This window comes from Anarhichas minor, unplaced genomic scaffold (genome assembly GCF_050575085.1).
Source record: "Anarhichas minor isolate MPS153535 unplaced genomic scaffold, ASM5057508v1 ptg000042l, whole genome shotgun sequence".
NCBI classification, from domain to species: Eukaryota; Metazoa; Chordata; class Actinopteri; order Perciformes; family Anarhichadidae; genus Anarhichas; species Anarhichas minor.
In genome coordinates, this window is record NW_027466488.1 from 10,557,940 (window position 1) to 10,581,690 (window position 23,751).

Here is a 23,751-nt window from a genome sequence, read left to right on the forward strand (position 1 = left end):
AGAGAATGAGAGCTGCCGCAATTATCAATAGAAAGTGGATAAAAACGCAAGTACTACATGTGTGAAATATTAAAACTAGTCTACTGCCAGTAAAAAAACACATCTAGTGAATAATCTGGTATTGCAAGAGCAAAGTGCCACAACACAACAGTTTGTTATCTGGTGGTGACACGCTGGCATGAAGAGACATGAGCACAATGCTGTCTTTTCATATCAATCACTAGAGCTAAATCATGAGCAACCACCACAGCGGCCATATTTAAAGGTCACTGTGTAACACACAAACAACATCCAAAATAATATGTCAGACCATCTGATGTTTTCTGGATGATCACATTCAACTTAACTTGAATTAACTCAACTTAACTTAACTTGTTCAGACAAAACTTGAAGAGAACCAACTATTCTAATAATCGATTAACTGTTGAAGTCATCTGTCAAACAAACATGTCAAACATGCTGCGGTTCCAGATTCTAGAAGGGCTTTTGGACTGTGGGTTGGAAAAAACATGCCTTTCTTACTTAACTATTGGCTTTTGGAAATTGGACATGCACATTTATCAGTAATGCAAAAAGAAATCATCAGTTGCAGCCCTACTTACTTTGATCATTTTGTATTTATTTTATATCTTTAACTAGTGCGCTTGTATGTGAGCATGCGCACTGTGTTTCTGTCTGATAGAGCAATATATACCGTTTGTGGCTGCGAGTCATTTGAGCATTGTTTTCAGCTCCCTGTGTAACCAGAGGCAGGCCCAGCTGTGGAGGTAAACATGACATAATGAAAGCTATTCATCCACTTCTTCACTTTCCTTATTATTTTTTTAAAGCCTGTGACTGTCAGGATCCCTGTCAGACCAGACGCCTCCCATGGCCACACAGCTGCAGACACTTCAGTTAATCACCTCCTGCGGGCTGACACACCAGACCCAGATCCTACTAATGAGATCTGGGCAGTATTTGAACCCTGGTCCTCCAGACCTGTGTTGTCAGTCCGTACAGTCTTCTCCTCATACGTTCAGCTACAGACACCATAGTTAAACTAGAAGGGTTTTCAGCAGTGCAGTTTAAATGCTTTCGGGCTTCAACATTTTTCAGACAGGTAGTGTCCCATTTCTCTATTTTCAGCAATGTTTTTGCAATTAATTTCACCTTTCAGCATTACAATGCATTTTCTAGTTTAAGTATTTCCTTGTCCTCAAATTCTCTTGCTATTGGGTCCTGTCCAGAACTCCCTTGACAGTGACATTAATACAACAGGCTCATTTCCTCACATGTTGAATAAACTGTAACCGGGATGTTCTGTAAGAAAGTTTAAGGTTTAATGTGTAACAGTGTCAGCTTCACCAAAGCCCAATACTGTGCAGCTGATTACTGCGATCAAAGAATGGGTAACATTGAGAGGCTTAGTCCAATGTGTACTTCATGTGAAGTGGGTCAAAATAGACAAACAATGAAATAAACTCTAAAATGCACGTTATGGCAACACTACAGACTCAAATGTATGCAAAATTGTGGATAAATCATTTCAACAATTGCTGAATTAAAGGGTGGATAGTGATGAGTATATCTCTGAACCTAACGTGAACGTTAACCATAAAGTGGTTTAGGTCACCAGAGCTACAGTAGCAGCAGTCAATTTATTGATACAATGTTACATATGTACTGGGAGTCCCATGTCTTCTTCCACACAATAAGGAACACTATGGTTAAAAAAAACAACCCCTTTTAGTGTTTCCTCACTAGAATAACCGGTGTCAAGTAACATTGAACTACTACACGTGACTTCCGCGTATGACTTTCAAAATAAAGATTCCCAATCAAATCGGCCGCAACTACAGTGGATATAGCAGTTTTGTTTTTGTTTTAAATCTCTCTCGCTCTCAAAGTGTTGTAATGAATGTGTCAAGTCGAATGTATGTGTTAGAACAAAGTCACATAGCATGTCACATAATGAGTTTAACGAGGCAAATGGCATTTCAAAAGGGAGAGCTGTCGTGCAATGACTTGATATTTGCGGTTCTTATCGCGAACATTAAATATAAGTATAATAATAGCAGCTTAATGAGCCGCATAATGACAGACCTATTTTTACGCACCGACTCTTACATAGTTAGGACATCATAGCTAGCATGACGCTACACTGTCTGGACTAACGTTAGATCGGCTGGTCATTCCTACTATTCGGTGCCATTTCAGACAGGTTTACTTCATCAACATTTTTTAAATTTTCCATGATTTTTATATTTCATCTGAAAGAGGGCTTGTAAAACTATAAGAAAAAATGTATTGGTCAAGCTCAGGATATGATGGTCTAATAATTTTGAACAATTCTATACAAGACCAAATGTCCACCCTGTTACAGGACATTCACATCTCTATTAATGTGTTTTGAATACACAGGTATTGTAATTACATTTTCTAAGAGTAAAAATATCCCTTACTTTAGCCTTAAAATATATTTTGAACAGTATTTACAAACAAGCTTTAATTTGAAAAAAAGTTGTTCTCTATTTTAAGGCACAATGTAATTTCCACCCGGTTACTATACCCTGTTTTGCACAGTAACAGGGTGGACATGTTATGGTTTACAACATCATTCAAGCATTCTAACACATTGATTAAAACGGTTTATTAAAGAGTGATACTTACTCTGCTTCTTGTAGATTATTTTCCCCAAAAAAGTGTATGCTACTTCCTTAGTCGCATGACTTAAGGGAATGTCAGGAGGCGTGTGCAGGGAGATTTGCATCATAGTAACAGGGGGGACAGTCAACTCAGGGACAAAACATATCTTAGATGTTAAGCATTAAAAGCGCAGTAATAACATTTGGTGAGGAATATTATAATTATAGCTATACAACAATGAGGAAAAATGTGGAATTTGTTTGATTTATATTACTTATATCTGTATCTTAATTTGACCAAACATGATTGGGGACATGGCAGTTTAGCCTACTTGTGCTAAAATTGGAGTAATTATTTTCAATTAAATTATTCCTGCGTACATATCATTTTGTTTTATGGTAGAGGGGGTTAACCATGCAAGACAAGCTTTTAGAAAGAACTATAAGCCCATCTTCACACAAAATATACCGTATTATGTAGTGGAGACTCAAATGGCACCAAATGACCCGGCTAACTTATTCTTCCATCAGCCAACCGGCTTTGAATCCTACTGAAACAACACAGACGAAAAAAATGTCCGAGTTCACCTCGTCTAAACACATACACTGTCACAAAATAAAAAAAGAAGTGATGAATGGCTAATTTGGGCTTTCATTTTGAATGCGAACCTCCTCACCTCCGGTAGCATCCCGGCTATCTGCGGTTAGCTTGACGCGACTCGAAACAGCCGGGACTTCCCTTTTGTCCCGTTGCCGTAACTGTTACCTAAATTCAGGTATAGGTCTATTTTCGGAGAAAACGCAGGACATTGTCCCGTTTCAGCCATTTTCTTGCTCAGCGGCGACAGTTTCATGACACACTCCCCGGTCTTACCTGTGCTGCTTTGCCTCCTGCCGAGCGCTTTTGACAGCCAGCCAACGCGGCTTCCCACAGCACATGCACCCGGACGACCAGCCCCCGTACAGAAGCGGCTGCTGCTGCCCAGAGGAGGCGTCATGTGACCGCTGTTATAGGAGCATCGCATGATGCGTCTGTATGTGTTAGGATTATTTTGGGAACAGAACACGGCATTCACTCTGTTACTGTTTCTTTTTGCTTTAAGAGTTAGGAAAGTCAATATTATATGAGACATATTTGTGTTTGTGCAACATATTTCCATCACAACTTCATAAAGAAATGTATATAAATGCACCAACAATTATAAAGAAAACGCAAATACAAGAATGTTGAAACATTCTGGCAAATAAAAGACCACCATAGTGTAAACTGTCTAAAGGCACAAAGTCCAAATTAAAGTAGAAATTATTTTTTTATTATTATATTGCTGTAAGTGGCTGATTTGACATTCGCCTGCGTCAGTTTCTCTCCACAGTCCCATGCCATCAGGCCCGACACTGCCGGTGGAGAGTGGACATGCAAGCCTGCAGGCCTGCTAGAGCATGGGGCAGAGGGGACGGGCCCTTGGACGGTATGCGCTATTATCATGTAGGCGACAAAACCAGCCCGGAATAGAACGGCGTGGGTGCATGAGGTGCAGGATCCCGGTCTCAGTCATAGTTAATACAGGACAGGTACAGTGCAGGAGGGTTTCCCACCTTCGGTCAATATTTACCATGACAATAAAAAGGCACAGGAGACATGGGCTTCGTTGGCTGCCGCACCTTTGAAGAGGAACCACAAAGCTGAACTGAATTATCCCAGCTACAGAGGGTATTACATGTATATTTCAAGTTTAAAAAGTACATTTTATTGTGTTGCTCTGCTTATTTGCTATTATGAGGAGGATATTAAATCACACATAGGATGATCCAGTACAGACTTATTTCCATCGTGGTCCTTGATGTAAGGAGAGCAAATGTGCAGGATTCCTGTTTAGGCGGCATATCAACAAACCAATAGAACAAATACCAATAATGATTATCTGTGGAGCAGACAAACAGTCGTAGAAAAGAGTGCAGATGCTTTTCTGGTCCTATTGGTGGCAGAGTCGCCACTTTGTGGAGATCTCCCTTGTTTCTGTGTCTGGTTTGAGGTCATCGTTGGCACACTGGCCTGCCATGTCTGCATCGGCTGGCAGTGAGAAAAGTCGTTTTGAAGCTTTTCTGGTCGTTGAGTCCGCTTCTTCCAACACTCTGGACCACTATCTTGGAGAATGAAAACCGTTTCTATTTCTCATAGCAAGCAAGCAGCATGTTTGTAAAGAGAGCAAGAAATCTCAAAACCTCCAGGGAGGAAACGCACAGGGCGAAGATAAGGAGCAGGAAAACAGTGAGCCTCTGAAATGCTGACCTTGCACTTTCACTTTTCAGACAAACACGCATTCCTTTTAACTAAAAGATGTTTTATTCATTCTCTATATACATCCACACAATAAAAAGCAGCTATACACAATCATTTGAGTGACATAACATGCCACTTCAGAAAATCAAAAAGAAAGTGCAAATATCACAGTATCTAAAAACTCACATGAAATATTCACCAAAATGATATATACATGAAGATGAAATTTAGATTTTAAATCAGACCACATTCTTCCAACCAGATAGTTTGAATTAACTCATATTTGGTCCATTTTGAAGATGAAGACCTGAAAAGTATGATTTCTTTCTGTTAATTATTTTGACTGAAGGTCTGAATTTGGCCTGGAGTAATAAAGAAATGGAGTGATCCTGGAGACATCTATTATTATAAAACATTCAGCTATTACACTATGCGCACACACTGTATATGAAATCTCATCTATTATGCATATTAAAACAAAAAACAACTCACTGTTTTTTTTTTTTTTTAAAGATTGAAAAGTGCTAAAAAAAAGTACAAGTACAAATAAAAAAAATAAAAAGCTTATCTACGCTTCAAGGAGAGCTTCAACAATATTATATATATATATATATATATTTTCTTTACAGACAATAAAATGGAAATCACAGCACAGTAACCTGTAATCATTCAACATCCCCACGTTTCCCTGTCTGGATTTAAAGCTTAACTTTATATCCAGTTTACAATTTAGAATCTCAAATAAATGCTTTCCCTTCTCCAACTAGACCCAGTCTAGGGATTCTACAAGTAAAGGCTTCTGACCTGTATTTCCTGAGTGATGGTCTCATCTCTTCTCCACTGACCCAGAGAAGAGGAACAAAGTAATCAAGTTTGTTTTTTTCTCTTTTAAACCGGTTTGACTGCTGAGTGGATGCCGTTGATTCAAATACATTCCAGCGAGGCGTTGATTACATTTAGCTAACCTCCATCCGTGTGCAATATGGAGCTCTAATTAAACAAACAACATTCATCACAAAATGAATCCAACATCTGATGAGAGATGACAGACGAACACAGGAACGACTGAGTCCATTGAACTGGATGAGCTGGTGCTCCAGTCAGGTGTGCCTGCGTTTAGCGACCAGAGGAATGAGAGGTGGAGGATGGAGAGCTCGCTCTCAGCTACCGCCGCACACGACGACAGGATTCCAGCTGAAGACACAGCAGATATACAGCGCACAGTTCTTCTCCGTTTGCTCATCTACCTTGATAAGAAGACTGCATTTGTTTTTACATAAAAAGCTTCGGTGCTGCAGCGTTGATGTGCCACCACACAGTCCATCTAACTCTTCTCCTGGGCCTGCAGCATGTGTTGCCTGGTCGATCCCGTGCTGGTGCTGCCCAGAGCGGAGCCACCGGCCTGTTTCCGCATCCAGTCCAGCATGTAGAACCGCAGCATCAGGAAGAAACCTGGGAGAGCAGAGCAAAGAGAACAACAAGGTTCAGTCACCCCTTTGGTTTCTCTCCGCTTCACTTTTTCAGGATCACGTGTGCAATAAGTGGGAGGTGGAGACAGTCAAATCCTGTGAAGGCAGGTCTCAGATAGATATTTATTATTGGATGTGACTGCAGCCTAACTTAAAGCGAGACAAACAATCTTACAATGGGAGGAGCTAACTTCATCTGTTCATATGCATAGGATTTGGGTATGGGAACCGTTGTGGTTTCCATTTGTAAGACGAGTGGTATTGAGCAACCCGATTGGGCAGGCTTGGGTTGAATGCAGGTCAACAGTTTGTGGAGAACAAAAGAGTTGCAACTCATTGGCCGAAATGCAATCTGGGAATTAACGGCTATCGCCTGATGATGGTTTAGCTTAGAGGAGTCAATCACAAGGTAGTCATAAATCAAGAGAGAAGTAGAGTCATTGTCTCATAGACCTCTATACAACCAGAGGAGTCGCCCCCTGCTGGTCAGTAGACAGAATACTGGTTTGAGAACCTTCCACATTGGATTCACTTTTCAGAACCGGAGGTTGCCGCCTGGTCTTGCCCAACAACACTTCGTCGTGGACCGGGAATCTAACCACCGAGCCACAGCCGCCCCTTTTCCCTTTTAGAGATGTACATACATGATGTGTGTTTCTGTGGGACTACATCAATGCATGTGGAAGCTGGACTTATTTAATTTTTATGTTTTTTTTTAATTAAAGAGAGAACTTGATGTCTAATCATTGTATCTGTGAAAATATAGTTTAAAGAAATTAGTCAACTGTTGTTTCCCTCGGTTTCTATGCTAAGCTAAGCTAACTGGCTCCTGGCTGCAGGTCCGTATTTACCGTAAGGCCTGAGAGCGGCATCGATCTTCTCATCTAACTCGGCAAGAAAGAAAATAAATAGATTTCCCCAAATTAAGTATTTCTTTACATGCTTCGTGGAATGTTTGTGCCGAAGGTTAGCTCACATTACACGACCCACATTCTACACAACTCAAATGGAACAACTGTTAAATCTACAACTATCACGTTGGCCAGTTGGCATAGAACATTCTCTTACTGAACTACCAATGTGCAGCAACAATGGGGTTAATAAGTTGAGCCTCTGGACTGGAATCAGACACAAGCACCCTGCATGAGAGGGGAAGCAGCTTGTGTTCTGATAGGCACCAGTAACAGGAGGCCTTGAATAACCACGGCCATTGTCTCATTCCCACACTGATACAATGGACCGCTGGCTCCAGATACAGTCACCGATCTCTGAGCCAACAGTGAACATACCCGACTATATATAGTTCAGTGAAGGTGGTAATGATAAGATGATGATAAAATTACACAAATATGTAGCTTGCGGCTTATTTCAAGTGTTTTTCTCCCCTTTGGATCATTAATGCCGTTTAAAGTCTGGTGAAAATGCAACTCTCTGTCCTGTTGTGATCGTTCTGTAGTATGATCTCTTGTAAATGAGAAAAACATACAAAGAAGCAAGAGCCAACCCCAAGAGCAATCTGGACCGACTAACTGGCGCAGTGCACCTCGAGCACGGACCTTGAAAAGAGTTGAGGATGCAGGAGAGGAAGAGCACGACGTCGGAGAGGGGTCCAAAGTCCAGGAAGGTCAGACCCCAAGATGTCCCAAAGAGGCAGCTGAGGCCCCAGATGCTGAGAAAAGCCACGCGGTTCTGCCTCCATTCGTCCCTGGTGCGGATCTTCCTGTAGACCAGGAAGAGCATCACGACGCCCGAGGACACCAGGATGGCCAGGACTGTCATGTTGGTGAAATAGTGGGCCAGCAGGGCCTTGTGGGTGTTTTTCATCCAGCACCTGGAAACACCAAATGCACTCAGAGAGAGAAAGAGCGAACACAATCCCAGAGAGGACGAATAACATGCAATCATGACATATTAAATTCATTTGTATTCCTGCTGATTGCTGCTGTCAAATCATAGGGTGACTTTACTGTGTTGTCACTATCCAGACACTATGTTCCACAGCAAATATCTTTGTCTTAATAAAGCTTGCTTACATCAGGTAAGGATTGGAGACGTCATCACTTGGCAACACCTCTCTCACTCCATAAATGTCACCTACTGCGGCCAGGATGATTATAGGCACGGCAGGGAGAGCTGCAAAGGGATGTTCACGGGTCACATATTAATATCACGTTTACCGTAATGTGCCATGAATGAATATTACTTCATTACGCTCACCGAAGCCGACCAGGTTCCACACATAGGGCTTAGGGGAGGGGCTGAAAACCATGTACACCAACCAGAAGGTGTGGAAAACCTCTACGCCCATCCAGGTGAAGGAGCTGAGCAGGGTGTAGTGGAGGCCCGCCCCCACCCAGACGCACACACCCTCCTCTCCCACGTTGGCCAGGACCCCGGTGAAGAAGAAGAGCAGGTTGAGGAGGCCGAGAGACACAGCCAAGCCCAGGTGGATGGGTATGGACTGCTCTTTAGATCGCCTGCTACAGGGAGAGGGGAATGGAAATGAGTAGGTTACTTAATTGTACTTAATCATTTCGATAAACTGCATATGTAAAAGTAGTATTACCTCTTCCTGCAGAGGTAAACGATGAGAGCGACACAGCTCAACACAGACACAGCACAGCCCAGAGATGTAATGGTGCTCAGGGCCAGGAGGTGGCGCACTGGGCGAGGCTCCATTTGCTGCAACAAACAGAGCACAAAACACAACTGTTTCTGTTCCCATAAAGCGTGTGTGAAATCAAGCATCGATGTCGACTTTTCTGGGTCATTAATGTTCCTAACGCTCTGGTGTAATACAATAGCAGTGTGTCTGCTTGCATGTCTCACCACCAGCACACTGAAGTAAGTCAGATGGTTACAGAGGCACTCTGTGTGTTTCGCTCCTTTCTGCTGCGTCTCGCATCCATCGTCCAACCAATTGACCTGCCACGGATCTGCACAGAGAAAATACAGATTTAAACGTGCTTAATTACCATCTATGGGAGTAAGAGCAAAATAAACAGGGAAGTACAGATATATGTTGGATGAATATACAGTATTTATTTAAAGGGTTCTAACCTTTCCTGGTGTCCCATGACACACATTTCCTTGAATGCAGTTTCTGAAATAAAACAAGGACATTTCAGGTACTTTCAGGTAAGTAACCATTGCATCCTTCTGATTCGGTAGCTGCTACTGTATACTATACTTAAAGTTTCAACAAGAAAACTTTTATTTTGTGTTGATTTTGCGGTTTAAAGCGGTAGTGTTTCCGATCACCAGAGTCCCTTTAGAAAAGCTCTCATTTAACTGCAGCAGGGTCTGACAGTCTGCTACAAGCAGTTCTGGTTCTCCCGTCCCTCCCTTCCCTCCAGCGGGCCCAGCAACACGGCCTTTGCTCCTGGCCAGAGGAGGAGAAGCTGCCGCTGAGCTCTCCTCCTCCTGCCGGAGCTTCCGACTGCAGGTCAACGGCAGGCAGCAAAGCCGGATCTGGGTCGGTCCACGGTGGACAGGTCTCCGCTGGAGTATGAGCTGAAGTACTTTCTGGTGAAACTGCAGGATTTCATCAGATTTTGCGGGGAATCCAACCGGGTGGCACCGCTAACAATAACTGTATATAGACAATCTTCTCGATGGTGGAGTTGACTTTTGTAGGTCATATAGAGTCATCCGTATTAAATTGAGACTGTAACTTTAAGTAATACGTGCAGGATCTGGCCCCCTGCGTGTCTACACATCACCACAGATAGTTTAAGTCACAGTGAAATAACATTTGCACATCAGGCATAAACGGTGGTTTTGTGTCTGTGTGTGCAGAGAGGAAGCAACAGACCGTCGTGAGCGTATAAACAGCACAACCTTCAAGTGGTTTCCGTGTGTTCTCTGTGCTCATGAGGCAGACGGCTCCAAGCAGACATCACGGAGCTGAAACGGTCTTGTTTTTCTAAAAAAAAACAGCCTCCGCAGTAAACCCACATTTGAGGAGTTTGTGAAAAAAAGATGTGGACCACCAAAATATTTACGTTATTTAATAAAAATATACAAATATTAGTTCATTTAATGTAGCATCAGATGCCTGCTGAATTTTGGATAGGCGTTTTTTTGCTATCTATCACACTTCTGTCCATCCTGATAGAGAGATCCTCTGTTGCTCTCTGGTCCCCCCCCCCCCCCCCCCCCATTGAGGTGTTTTTGGGGAGTTTTTCCTGTCCTGATGTGAGGGTCCTGGGACAGAGGATGTTGTATGTGTACAGATTGTAAAGCCCTCTGAGGCAAATATGTGATTTTGGGCTCTACAAAATAAATTTAATTGTATATTTCACCAGATTCCAGTACCGGATCTTTAAAATCGATCTAACGATACAATTTGAAAGCACTGGATTTGTAAAATGTGTGGACAAAGATCACACTGTCACAGACAAAATGAAGGCACAGAAAGCACACAAGCTTACAGGTATGACATCATGGTGAAAGCTAATCCTGATTGGCTCAGACAGGTCAGCGATGATCTCGTTCTCTACGGTGATTTCCACCACATCATCAAGAATCCTGACCCCCTTGTGACCCTCCTGGAACACACACACACACACACACACACACACACACACACACACACACATCTTTACCTGTCCGCTGATATAATACAGAAGAACTAAAGCATTTCAGTCAGTAGAATTGCTGTATTATCTCAAAGTCTCGGCACGTGTGCCGTGAAGTCAGGCTGGCATCATCTCTTCTCAGCTGCCCGTGTTGACTGAGGGCAAAAGGATCCTTACCTGGAACAGGAAGTTGTTTTTGAAGAAAGTGCAGACGACTTCGCTGGACTTTTTCGCCGCTTGCTTCAGAGCGCGGGGGAGGTGGATGGTGGTACTGGACTCTGCGGGTACACCTTTAGTAGCCTATATCCCACAATAAACAGAGAGAGAGGACCACTGCACGGTTAGAGACGGCATACCAGGGTTTGTGTTAATTCACTCTCAAGTCAACGCATGAAAAGAGAAGTGGAAACCCACTGTCCATAGTGTTGATGAACCGCCCTGCTGCTCTGTCCCATGATGTCACACGGAGGTAATTACTGTGGTGGATCTGCATGTGGATTGCCGGGTGCTTACACACATGGCCCTATTTTAAGGCAAAATGTCACCTTTCAAAATCCGTCCTGTACTTGTCAGTAAAGCGCTGCCATCGTTTGCTTTCATGTGGTTCACCTCTCACTTATTTTCTCCACTAAATCACCACCACCCTGAACTCGAATGAAAACGTTAACGCAGCTACTCATTCACCGAGTTAAACGCCTCCTATAAAGTGAGCCCGATTAAAGAGAATGGACGTGGACAAACAGCCTCCTCAGTCGAGCTGCATTATACTGTGGAGCAGAGACACTCTGTCCACCCGTAGGGGGGGAAATAGACTGAGTGAATAAATGAGTTCATTTTTGAATCACTGAATTACTCTGAACTGTCCATCACTAACCAGGAATGTTCTCTTTGCTCCCACCAAAGAAGACATTTTAACTTTATATTTCATCTTTGTAGCAGCTATTGCTATCTTTTACTTCCCTAAACAAAACCAGCTACATGGAAATATGACAAGTCCCTTACTTAGAAATAATCAGTGTTAGGATTCCCTATAATTATTATACATTACATCTGCTATGGTTCCAGCTAAACATGCACAAGAGCACATGTAAAATGTATGCGTGTATTCCAGTTTCTGTTTGTGTTGCAGAGGAAATGCGCTTCATTTTCGACTACGCAGCTAAAAGGCAACGAAGAGGGAACAGGTGTGGTCACACTCTTGCTGATGTGGCCTGTGTAGGCTGCCGAAGGTTAGCTCATGTCAAAGTTTATTCTTGACCTCAGAAACAGATTTATATGTCGATATGATGATGTTACTAAATAGGCCCCGTGGTGAGATTGTTTTCTCGGCTGTTGTTTAAAAGGATGAACTTTGAGTCTGAGCAAACTTTATTTCTTTTGTGTGTTTGTGTGTTATCCTCACAGGCGCCGTGATGTTGTAGCCTCTGAAATCCTCCTTCATGTCCACCTGAGCGCTGCGAGCACACGGATGCTCCATATTCCCAACAGCCGAGGACACTCTGCACACACACATCAACACACACCACCATGATGAAAATGGTAGCTTCAGAAGGTTTTAAAAAGCATGGTTATTTTTGTAACCACCCCCCCTCCCCACCCTAACATGGTATTAACTTTAGCTTCCTTTTTGTAGTCAAAGTTCCCTGGATTACATAAAGCGGACTCAGTAATTAAGACAAAGTCATGTGAAAAAGGATGTGATGATAAAAAAAAGAGAGAGGAAATTACATGCTGACTTGGGTGGATCCCTGGTTCTCTTGATCACATAATGCTTCTGCAAAAAACAACACAGTTTGAATTTGACACATTAAACTGTGACACTTAACCGTAAATCTTCTTTTCATTGAGTTTGGCTTGAATGAAGTTTTGAGTCTGAACAAAAGGATATCTTAACACTCAACGTGGAACCCTTCATCCTGCTGAATACATTTCATTCACAGATGTACTGTAGATGGCATTTGTTCTCCCTTACTGCAGTCGATGGAACGTCCTTTGAACTTGTAGGCTGTCATTATTTTGCGCTGGATTAAATCCTTTTTGACCGTTCCATTGATGATGCCGTAGCGTGCCTCGGGTGTGTTGGCACCATGAGACAGATCGGTGCAGCAGGAGCCCTGCATGCTGGTGGGCCAGCACAGAGTGAGGTTCTTCCCTCCGACCTGAACAGCGAGAGAAGAAAGAAAAGCTGATGAGTCCTTGCCGTCCTCTCACATGGAGCCAGCTTTGAAAAGGCGGGAAACACGTTATCTTCAAAAGAAAAAATGTGGGCTCCTTTTACCTGCAGCTTCAACTGGTCCAGCAGTGGCTCCCAGTACAGACAGAATGGAGTTTCCTCCTCGGAGTCGAGGCCGAGCTGCTTGAGGGGGATCACTTCAGAGCGCCTGCACCGAGCTGTGATCTGCCCGTCGATGGACAGAGAGCTCTGATCTGCTGAGATGGAGATCTCGCTGCAGCCCGTGGAGAGGCTGACGTTCAGGCTCAGGTTGCCCTTCTCATGGCGCCAGGTCCCACAAAAGTCCAAGTCCGTGTCATTTTCACTTAAACCTGAAGGAGACAAAATGTGTAGGCACACAATGACAAAAGGTGGCTTGGTGTTTGGTTTCAACCCTTAAGAAAGTTGCTCTGACGTCCTGAGAGGACAAACATGTCTGTGTCAGAATACTGCCAGAATATGATGCTTCAGTCCTGTTCATCATTACCAATGATTCATTCATTTTCAGAATTCTAACCCTTTAAATGCCAGTTTGTTTACATAATGTCGCTGTGAAAAAGATCACAAACATTTCCTTATTTCATACTTAATGCTAGATTTCTATCACAGTCGAGGGTATGTCAGTAATGAGCAACAACATTGACTTTGAAGCATTGCATCAAACACATAATACAGCAGCAATGTAAAAAAACACATGTATTTGCCCCATAGGGCAAACATGTGAAAATGGTTAAATCTGGTGAAAAATAGTAAAAACTACAAATGCAGAGCTGGAGAATGAAAGCCTGATATAACAGAATGCATGCTTCTACACTATAGCGGCCGAGGGATCAATACATGTGGTTAGTCCTTAAGGAGGGTCTGTATTTTGTCTACACAGTTTATTATGGACTTATTATAGGATGTGAGGTACAAAATTTGAAAATAAAATCATGCCAATACCTAGGCCATATAACACAGCCAAAATGATTGAACAATTTAAAATTCAAAGGCCAAACATGTCCCGAATGAGGCGCAAGCGTTAAAAAAACAAACACTGGAGGTTTACACACAGAAGAGATTTGTCTAAAAATAAAGGAAATCTGCATCTTTAATCATCTTTCAATATTTCTATGGGCTCTAATATTGGTCAATCGGAGTTCCTCATCACCAAGGTTACATGGCCTGCTCATGGTGGCATGCAGCGAGTTACCAAAATGCCAAACCGCCACCGCGAGGAACTGGAGCGTGCCGCATGGAGGCACTGTATGCGCATACACATTTAAATTACAAGTGCAAAATTCAACTGAAATATGTGTGCATGCATCTGTGTGGCTCTGCTTCCAGTCTGTACTCTGGCAGAGTTTTTTCTTTTAGCACAGGTTTACAAAGAGAGACAACAACAGATGTAATTCAGAAGTATTTCATTTCGCAACCTCAACGTCTCACTGACCCTGTGGAGCCCACACAGTTAGCAGCAAGTGGAACTTTTCCTGTGTCGGCAGAATATTCTCATATTGTTTTAGGAGGCACTTTACCAGTAATGCTACACTTATCATATTAACACACTATGGCAATTAGGTCATTAATTACACTGTTTGATGACAAATATATGTTCTACTGTTACTTATACATTATGTACATAAATACAGAGTTATAGCAGTTTAAAGTCGCTGTGTTTTGTTCAAAAGCAAATGTACGTGACAAAAGCTCAGAAATGGTGTGAGATCATCTCCTCCACAGAGGAAACGTGTGGTGTCTGTTTGAAGTCTTTATCATGCGCCGTGTTTCATCATCTTTACTCGAATATCTCTACATCATAATGAACAGCGGGCCAATAGAGCCACTTCAGATGAAAGTGGGTTCCTTTTTGTCCCGGTGTGGTTATCTTACCTGTAGAGAGGAGGATGATGAAGACGAACACCCCCCCCAGGTTATCTCTCAGCCGGGGCTCCATTGGTAACGACTGCCGTTGGGAAACAAAGAGAGAGAAATGCAGTTGTAAAAGAGGAACACGTCTGTATCTCCTCTCTGCATGGGCAGGGAGAGCCAACCACTGAAACCTGCTGCTGGTGAAGTGTGTGTGTGTGTGTGGGGGGGGGGGGTTAAATGGAACAACATTGTGATATAAGTGTAAAAAGCACAACACACACTGATCTCTCACGTTATTTCTACGAGCAAACACACATCTGACATAAAACAAAAGGCCCTATCTAGAGGCAGCACAGGTTAACAGAACACCATGTTTTTAATGTTACTATTCTTATCCAGACGCTTTGTTATCTGCACTCTCTTATCAATGAATACAAATGAGTTGCTGCTCAAAATACACACAGGGCCCTTTCTGTGCTGTTATCAATGGAAACAGTCTTCCCCTTTAACTGGCACGCACACATGCACACACACACCCACACACACACCCACATACGCACACACACACAGTCTTTCCATCCCCATGTAGCAAGTTGATTTTCTCGTAGCAAGTAAAAAAAGAAACGTGGCTGATGTTGCCTGTTTCAACATTAATACACAGATGTTACATTATTGGATAAAAAGAGAAGACAATACAAATTTCCCTGAAAGAGATCACTTCAGGCCATATGAGACTTGAATCATGTGAGCGTTACCACAGAGACGTGTGTCAATGGACCACACGCAAACATTTCTGTCATTTTCAGTTTCTACCAGACATGCTGACTCATTCCCGGCAGCTGCCACTGCACACACTTTCCAGGTTTACTAGATGCCTGCGTATCACAACCCACTTATCAACTTATCATTCAGCCGTGGTCACACCTCGCAATTTCAAACACGGCAAACAAACACTGTGCAGCGACGGTGACAGCTTGTGTAGAGATGCAGAGGCAGATTTTGAAGGTTGTGGTTGTCCTGACCTCAACATCACAACACGGGAAACTGTTGGAACCGTAGACACAGCAGAAAGGAACAGCAACGGAAAAGAAAGACAGACAAAAAGATACAGAGAGAAACATCAAGCTGCAAAGCCTGGGGGGGGGGGTTGCCTATTTATAACGATGTACTCTGAAACACACACCTGATACTCGAGAAGGACCTGAGAGCCTTGGACACTCAGAGACAGACTCATAAACAAACACAAAAAGGATATTGAGCAACACAGAGCAACAACGGAACACTTCAACACGTTACCAGATATATAAGTTTTATATTTAAAGAGCGTCATTCACTGGTATTGACTGTTCACTGTAATCAAACTAATTGAAGGAGCTGCTTCACGTGTTGCTTCAGAGTCAGCAGTGACATGCCAACCTTTAGCTGGTATAGTGTTCTATCTCGCTAATTGCTCTGAAAAAAAGCAATCTTTCAACAAGCTGTCTGGAAACTCCACGCAGCAAAACGTCTCACGACTGGGCTCAGAGTTACTGCAAAGCCTGACACTGTACAAACAGACTTGTATTCAGAGCTTTCTACTGCAAAATGGAGTTTTTTGAGTTTTGCTGGAATGGTTTGTTCTGTGGACAGAAGTTTGGGAGCAGAAGGTGCAGAAATATTCAAAATGTATAGAGCAGGCCGATGCCGCGTTCCAGACGAGCCCGAGGTCGGAATTTTCAGTTCAAATTTCCAACCTCCAAGAGCTCCAGGTGCACCACGACAAACGTAAACAAAACCACGGCGGACCGGGACTAAATTCTTTGGCAAGTGTCCACGTGATTGAACTCTCAGCAGTGCACCCTCCACACTTTGAGTGGCGTTCCATTGTACTTTCTTAGTACGGGGTCGGAAATGTTTGAGTTCCGAGTTGTCTGGAATGCAGCACTAGCCCTGGTCCAGTTAAAGCTAGCTTTAACCAGGTCTAACTGGTGATTTTCATCAAATATACAAATTCAACCAGCACAAAAAAGTAAAGGCTGAACGAAATCAATACGAAAAGACAAAGATTATTTTCACTTCAGTTAAAACACACGGAGATTGTGTGAAACTGCAACCGCTGTCTATTTGACACGGCATGACTTGGATCCTTTGTGGTTTTGACACTTCCCTTTTTTGATAATTCAAGGGCGTCAATAAAAGCTTGATGAAAAAGAAAGGTGTTTAAGTGTGACTTCATGTAGCTTTATGATGGAACCACACACACACACACACACACACACACACACACACACACACACACACACACACACACACACACACACACACACACACACACACACACACACACACACACACACACACACACACACACCATTGTAATGCCTCAGCTGCTCAGAAAGTTCAGTAAAAAAAGAAAACAATGGTTTATATTTACTATATATTTAATATTCTTAGAATAGAGGCAACAGCTCAGAACTGGTTCGGACCCGACCGGCTCTCAACGACCAAAAGAGTACACGCAGCTAAGCTGCATAAAGATGTGATGGCGGTCTACTATGCTAGAACATGCAGAAACTTGCTGTGGTTGCACCGTGGCCCACATAGCCCTTCACAAACCTACCCATCATGCACAGGTGGGCTGTCAAAGCGTGCTCTCATTTTGCAATATCAACATATATTTTGCGATATAATAATAAACATTTGACAGTCGTTTGAGTGATTTCAGAGCGAAGAGTTCATTCTAGAAGTTAACTCACTTGTCAAATTCATGACTAAGATCATCCATCATGAGATCTTTAACTGCCATCAAAATCATTTATGCCATTGTTTAGTATGCTTGTTTATATGTTGTTGTTTGGTTTTGTATATGTGGGGGGACTATCGTTGCGTGCTGTGTTGTACCGGGACGTGTTTGGCCGTGGCACAGTGACAGCAGGAGGACACGTGAAGCGGCATAACTCACTCAAAGTGGTAAAGTAAAGTAAACTAAAGTCAAAGTGTTACGGTTCAAGTTAAAGTGTTCATATTTCCCTCTCAGCTGTGTGCAGCCAGTGAGGTATTCATGTCAATTCGTCATTGTGCATATTTGCGTGCAAACTGTTTGTGTAATGTTAACGTCAGATTGTTTTGTATGTCTAAATGTATTTATACAGTTCGACGGTGGATTGAGGATGGTGGTGTAGAAGGAGGAATAAATCCATCAGTAGAAGGAACTAAAGGTGTCGTGTATTAAGAGGGAGGGATAAGATCCGAGCATGAAACTTCCATGTCAGCTGAGCAAACTTTTTTTGTGGTTTTCTTTTCATTGGTGCGAGTTGCCTAGTTTTGGAGATATCGGCCGTAGAGACGTCTGCCTTCTCTCCAATAGATGGCACTGGACTTATGGTCCTCAGAGCGCAAAAAAAAATAAAAACAATAAAAAATACATTTGAAAAGTCAACAACAATGTTTCTTTCCAGAAATCATGACCCGGTTACTCAAGATAATCTGCAGACCTTGCTGTGAGCAGTATCATGTCTTCCACAGTTCCTACCTTACCTAGTTCCTCCGACAGACAATCGAATGACAGATAATGTAAAATGGGATGTTTTCAGAAAGCAACCAGAAATGATGTTAAACTACGTTTGGTGACAGCTACACACACTTCAAACAATGTCCATGTTGGATTCAATTCAGACCAGCCCCAGGAGCACACAGCCGTGTTTTGGGTTTTAAGTGATGACCCATTACTCAAAAACAAGACTCTCGAGCACTCATTCAGCATCATGCTGGTGACTCACCCCAGCCTCCACCAGATCCCGCACGTTACAACTCTCTGACTACAGCCACCGAATTGATGACGACGAAACACAACTGCACTGAGGGAAGTGCCCGGAGTGGCCCCGACCACAGGAAGCAGGCTACACAGTGATGGGCTCAGTTCTGTAGAAATGTTTGAGAGATGGCGAGAGTGTCCCCCCCACCACCAACACAAACCCTTCTGTGCTCAACATGTAAAAAGTGTTACCACTACGTAGCGTGTATGTATATGCATTTAACATTTTAAAAAGTGTCAGATCCTTTGTATGGGGCTTGAAAACACAACTTTACTTTCCAGCTGAACCCACCTATAATCTCCCTCTCTCAACTGGCTGAACTGACGTGTAAACTGCCTCTCTCTCTACCCCCACACCCTCTCTATTGTCCCTGCAAGGCGCCCAGGCATCAAGAATTTCCCCTTTTCTTTCGCTTCCCAGCTCTCATGTGTGAGAGAGTGTGTGTGTGTGTGTGTGGGTTCTCATTTTTCAGTACTAAGCGCAAACTACCGAAACTTGCTACCTCACTGCACTCGTCACTCCTCCGCACGTATAGCAGGATATAGAGCCCTGGTGCGTGTTGATGCGTGAATGCTCGCATAAACTCCAGCAACCCACGCATGAGTGAACGAGACGGGCCACTGTAAACCCCCGACCCCCAGTCTGTCACTTTGTGATTTCCAGTAAAAATGATCCATGTGTCGTCCTCCCATCGCTGCATCACACAGGGGTCTGACTCACAGCTTGGCTTCATGCAAAGTGGAACGGCAGCCAAAACAATGTGTGCCTCAGACAGCAGACAGGGGTGACAAGCTCCTCTGAGTCATGCCTGAGCCATTTCACGGAGATGGAGAGTTTTTATCTTCACATTTAGCCACAACTACTGCATGTATTGCCACAAACAAACAAAATCCGGTGCAAGACGGACGAAAGCGAAAGCATTTGCCAAGAATGTTTTCATTAATCAAGAACGAAAGAGGATGATCTTTACGCACTTTGTTAATATTTCTGTTTTTCGGTGAATGTCTCAACAACCGCTGGATGGGTTGCCATGACATGACTTTGGTCACCACCCACAGACTGTACATAAGAAGTGGACGTAGTCATCTGACGTCACCCGTTGGTTTGTTGACTGCCGTTTTGAAGCCTCAAGTTCGGCGTTTTGGCCGTCGCCATCTTGTTTTTTTGCAACCAGAAGTGACACGAGAGGGTGGAGCTAAGTACAACCAAACAACATTTTTTAGGCGACTAAAGTGCTCCAATTAACTCAAATCAAAATTTGAATAGCTCCAGTGGCATGTCGCACAGCTTCTAATGTGAAGCCGCGGGCTGCAGTTAGCCAAATGTTCCCACAATTAAGAGATAATTGTCAGATTTGACGGTGGATTCTATCAAAAGGCTGATTTGGCTTTCAAGCTACAGTTGCACCTCAGATCTGATGTGTTCAGTACAGTAGAGTAGTCTACCTTGAAAACACCACTTCCTGCCGCTGTCAAAGACGTCTGAGTGTCACGTTTTCTGCTTTTCATGTCTGCTGCTGACTGCTCACCTGAATGACATATAGTCCGTTTCGTTAGTGCTTATCGTGTCTCAGTTGTTGTTTGCACAGCAGTTTTTTTTAGTTCAGTTAAGAAATCTCGACTCAAATAGGAGTTTACATACATTATCTTGCTCCCGCGTTTACAGTAGACTGAATTTGTAGTTTGGATTTTGTCCTGCAAGTGTTGCGGTTCGCAATGGTCCCACTCCTCTGCAAGCACCAGAGTGAGGTAGCAAAGAATGCGCATGGAAGAGTAATTCAAGGAACAAAAGCTGCTCTTTGTTGTCCGGCCTCAGAGTGACAGTGAGCGTGAATAAGGGTCAAAGATCACTGGCTGCTTCAAGCGGAGGCTGTTTAAGCCAATGGTTAAAAGACAGACACACACTATACACAAACAGCTCAAACTCTCTGGACAACACTGCCAAGATGACAGGGAAGCGGAATATATTTTAAAACACGACCCTGACCAAACCGGTCAGAAATAAAGTCTGTTCTCACTTTTTCTTCTGAAGAAACACACTGACCTCGTTTGTCTTCTTGCCAAAGCCGCTGCTGTGAGAACACTGCACTGTGCTACACTGTTGTGCGCTGCTGCTGCCAACATGGTTACGAGATAAGATTTGCGTTTGTTTTCCTGAGGCACAATGCAAGAAGCAACTGGCATTCTGTGTCTGCCGTTCTACGTGACGGTTTAAAGCACGTAGTCGTCCCACTTCAGGACCTGCGAGTGAAAGCGGAAAGTGACGGTCACACACTGAGCAGCTACTGTGGAAGCTTCTGAAAGGGAGACTTGTGACATGTAATTGCAAGCGTTCATAATAACTTTGGATTTTTTTTTTCATATCCGAATGCAGCAAAACTAACTACAATAGAAATCGTCACCGTCATCTGCGCAGAAACGTATCGACTTGAAGACTGGATGTAATGTGGCTGATGTGGAATGTTCCCCAGGCTACATTTGTGTTGGGACCTTGCATTCTTTGTGAGAGCACCATAGTGATGCAGCGTGCACGTCTGCACGAGTGTGTATACACATACATTTTATCTGTATCCTGCCGTCCTCTGTGAGGAAATTGGAGGAGCAGGTGGAATGCTGCAGATATGTCCTTTGGGGCTATGAATAAATCAATAAAACAATACACACACACACACACACACACACACACACACACACACACACACACACACACACACACACACACACACACACACACACACACACACACACACACACACACACACACACACACACACACACAACAGCATGTTATTAGGGCCTAATTCACCCCCAAGCGTGGCCTTAGGTGTGGGTCACTGGGTTTAGTCTGCCATCAGGGGCTTTCTTTTCCTCATTATGAAAAATGAAGTCAGCATAAAGGAGAAGGAGTTTATACAATGAGTCACACACCCTATGCAATATTTGCATTTCAAGGGATGGGGCGCTGAGAAAGAAAAATCCCTCCACGCTTGTCATTTGTTCACTTTCGGTGCTCATCTGATCTGCAGGGTTTACAGATGTTCAAACTGGTGCAAAGCCCAGGTTATTCACACTATGGTTCTTTTTTTCACTGAGTGAAGTCATTTGATTGTGCACCGAGGCACAGTCAGGAAACCACATGCTGTAAGAAGAGCGAGGTAGAGCCTCTCTGACGTCCGTTTGTCACCATGAACCCGAACACCAACTCTTCATAAGGGAAAAGAATACACAACACCTGGTACAACCCTGTTACTGTAAATAATGATACGGATACCTTCATGACACCAGCCCCGAAACATTACAAAATAAATAAAAACATGTTGTCCAAAGAAATAAGATCTATTGGATGGATGTGCGATTTAGCACGAACAATAGAGGACTGCAAACCAGGCTACTTTATTATTAATCATATAGCTAATCAATTTATAACTGGAAAAATGTACATGCTAATCAAAACCATACCAGTGGGGGTGTATATATATATATATATATATATATATATATATATATATATATATATATATATACATATACATATACATACATACATACATATATATACACACACACACACACACACACACACACACACACACACACACACACACATCTCCACTGTTATAATATATATTATTTTTTTTAAATAAATAAATATATATTCAAATATACTATACAAAATATAATCATTCCAATGTGATTTATGTAGAAATCTGCTATCTGTCTGTCTATATCTATCATGATACAGATAATACAATAACTTCATTTAAAAGTGGTGGAGTGCTAGTGAATATCAGACATGCTAAAATGTATATGTTTTATAGCCTCGCTTGTTTCAAATGAATTGTAACGTTAGCGTTGTTCCTTGGGGTGTGCAGCCTTACCTTGAGGACTTTTTCCGTCAGCAGCGGAGCTTTCTCGTCTCGTGTCGTCTACACTACTTTCTGATGCCCAAAGCCTCCAGGTAAAACTTCCACCCACTGTTCCACACAGACTGGACCCAGTACGAAAGGGGGGAAGCAGCCTTCACGCTACACCTCGCGGTGACAGCCGGGGATGGATGCTCTAATTCAGTCAACCGCACAAAAGGTGGACCAAAGATTAAGAAAGAAAAACTTAATTCGTGTGCACTTGCTGTTCTCCGAGTTATTTCTCACGTCTTCAACGCGCTCGAGACGGCTGAAGATATTTATAAAAACGTAAAGTCCAAAGAACAGACGCCGGGCTTAAGCTTTCACTACGTCGTCACACAGAGCCTGTGCTCGCGGGCGGACTGTCAGCGCGACTGAGGTGCGAGAGACTGGAGCTGCAGTCAAGGCAGCCAGAATGGATGTCGTTTCCGGTCAGGATTTTCACAATGCGTGATATAATGATCACAATGTGGCCTGTGTAGAACTCTGCTCACATAGCTGGTTTTTCTCTCACTTTTTAAATATTCCCTGCGGTCCAGACATGTTGGCTTGCTTGAATTTGTCGACCATTATGTACAGATGTACCACCAGTTGCCCCACCATACTGTACAGCTTGTAGCCTGCATATGTTCACTGCAGCTGAATACATACTCCCACGTTTAGCCAAGGTGTACCCTATTCTCTAACACCTACATTATCAGGCCAATTTAATTTGGCTAATCACTCCTTTGTTTTGTTTTTTTAATGACAAATATTTCGCTTTTATTTTGAAGGCAAAGTCATTTCCCAGTTATCTTCTGTTGTCTATGTCTCAACTTGACTGCTGTCGAGTAACAAGGTGTGAAACGGGAGGCCAGACGGAGTGACATGGATCTGGGAGCACAGAGGAGGGGGCTGCAGAAGGGAGAGTACAATCAGCCAGTTCACTTTCCAAACATTGATATCAGATAGTGTTAGAACTCCACTGCTTCAATGCCACAGGCAGCTGGCACTCTGACAGGTTTCAAATGTGACCACAAACCGCGGCTTCGTA

The 23,751-nt window shown here is 43.1% G+C and overlaps 1 protein-coding gene across 2 annotated transcripts; it reads right to left on the reverse strand.

Annotated features, from left to right (window-relative positions):
- Positions 1 to 4,948: 4,948 nt before the first annotated feature.
- LOC142970055 (adhesion G-protein coupled receptor G1-like) lies at positions 4,949 to 23,077 on the reverse strand. Of its 2 annotated transcripts, none has more exons than XM_076110206.1 (15): positions 22,692 to 23,077; positions 15,042 to 15,114; positions 13,236 to 13,501; positions 12,930 to 13,116; positions 12,686 to 12,731; positions 12,360 to 12,456; positions 11,135 to 11,257; positions 10,811 to 10,927; positions 9,438 to 9,480; positions 9,207 to 9,313; positions 8,944 to 9,059; positions 8,595 to 8,854; positions 8,411 to 8,510; positions 7,934 to 8,208; positions 4,949 to 6,360 (listed from the first exon to the last, which is right to left on the reverse strand). In XM_076110206.1, the coding sequence occupies exons 2-15, from the start codon at positions 15,103 to 15,105 to the stop codon at positions 6,233 to 6,235; spliced, it is 1,929 nt and encodes a 642-aa protein (XP_075966321.1). In that variant the 5' UTR covers positions 15,106 to 15,114; positions 22,692 to 23,077; the 3' UTR covers positions 4,949 to 6,232. The 2 variants fall into 2 exon arrangements, with proteins under 2 accessions (XP_075966321.1, XP_075966320.1); XM_076110205.1 differs by having other exon boundaries at positions 8,595 to 8,857.
- Positions 23,078 to 23,751: the final 674 nt, after the last annotated feature.

Excerpts from the sequence above, each read along its gene's own strand:
- LOC142970055 (XM_076110205.1), bottom strand. The coding sequence starts at position 15,105 with ATGGAGCCCCGGCTGAGAGATAACCTGGGGGGGGTGTTCGTCTTCATC. Across the intron at positions 13,117-13,235 it reads TGGACCAGTTGAAGCTGCAG|GTCGGAGGGAAGAACCTCAC; the intron begins GTAAAAGGAGCC and ends CTCGCTGTTCAG. Across the intron at positions 8,858-8,943 it reads GTTTACCTCTGCAGGAAGAG|CAGGCGATCTAAAGAGCAGT; the intron begins GTAATACTACTT and ends CTCTCCCTGTAG.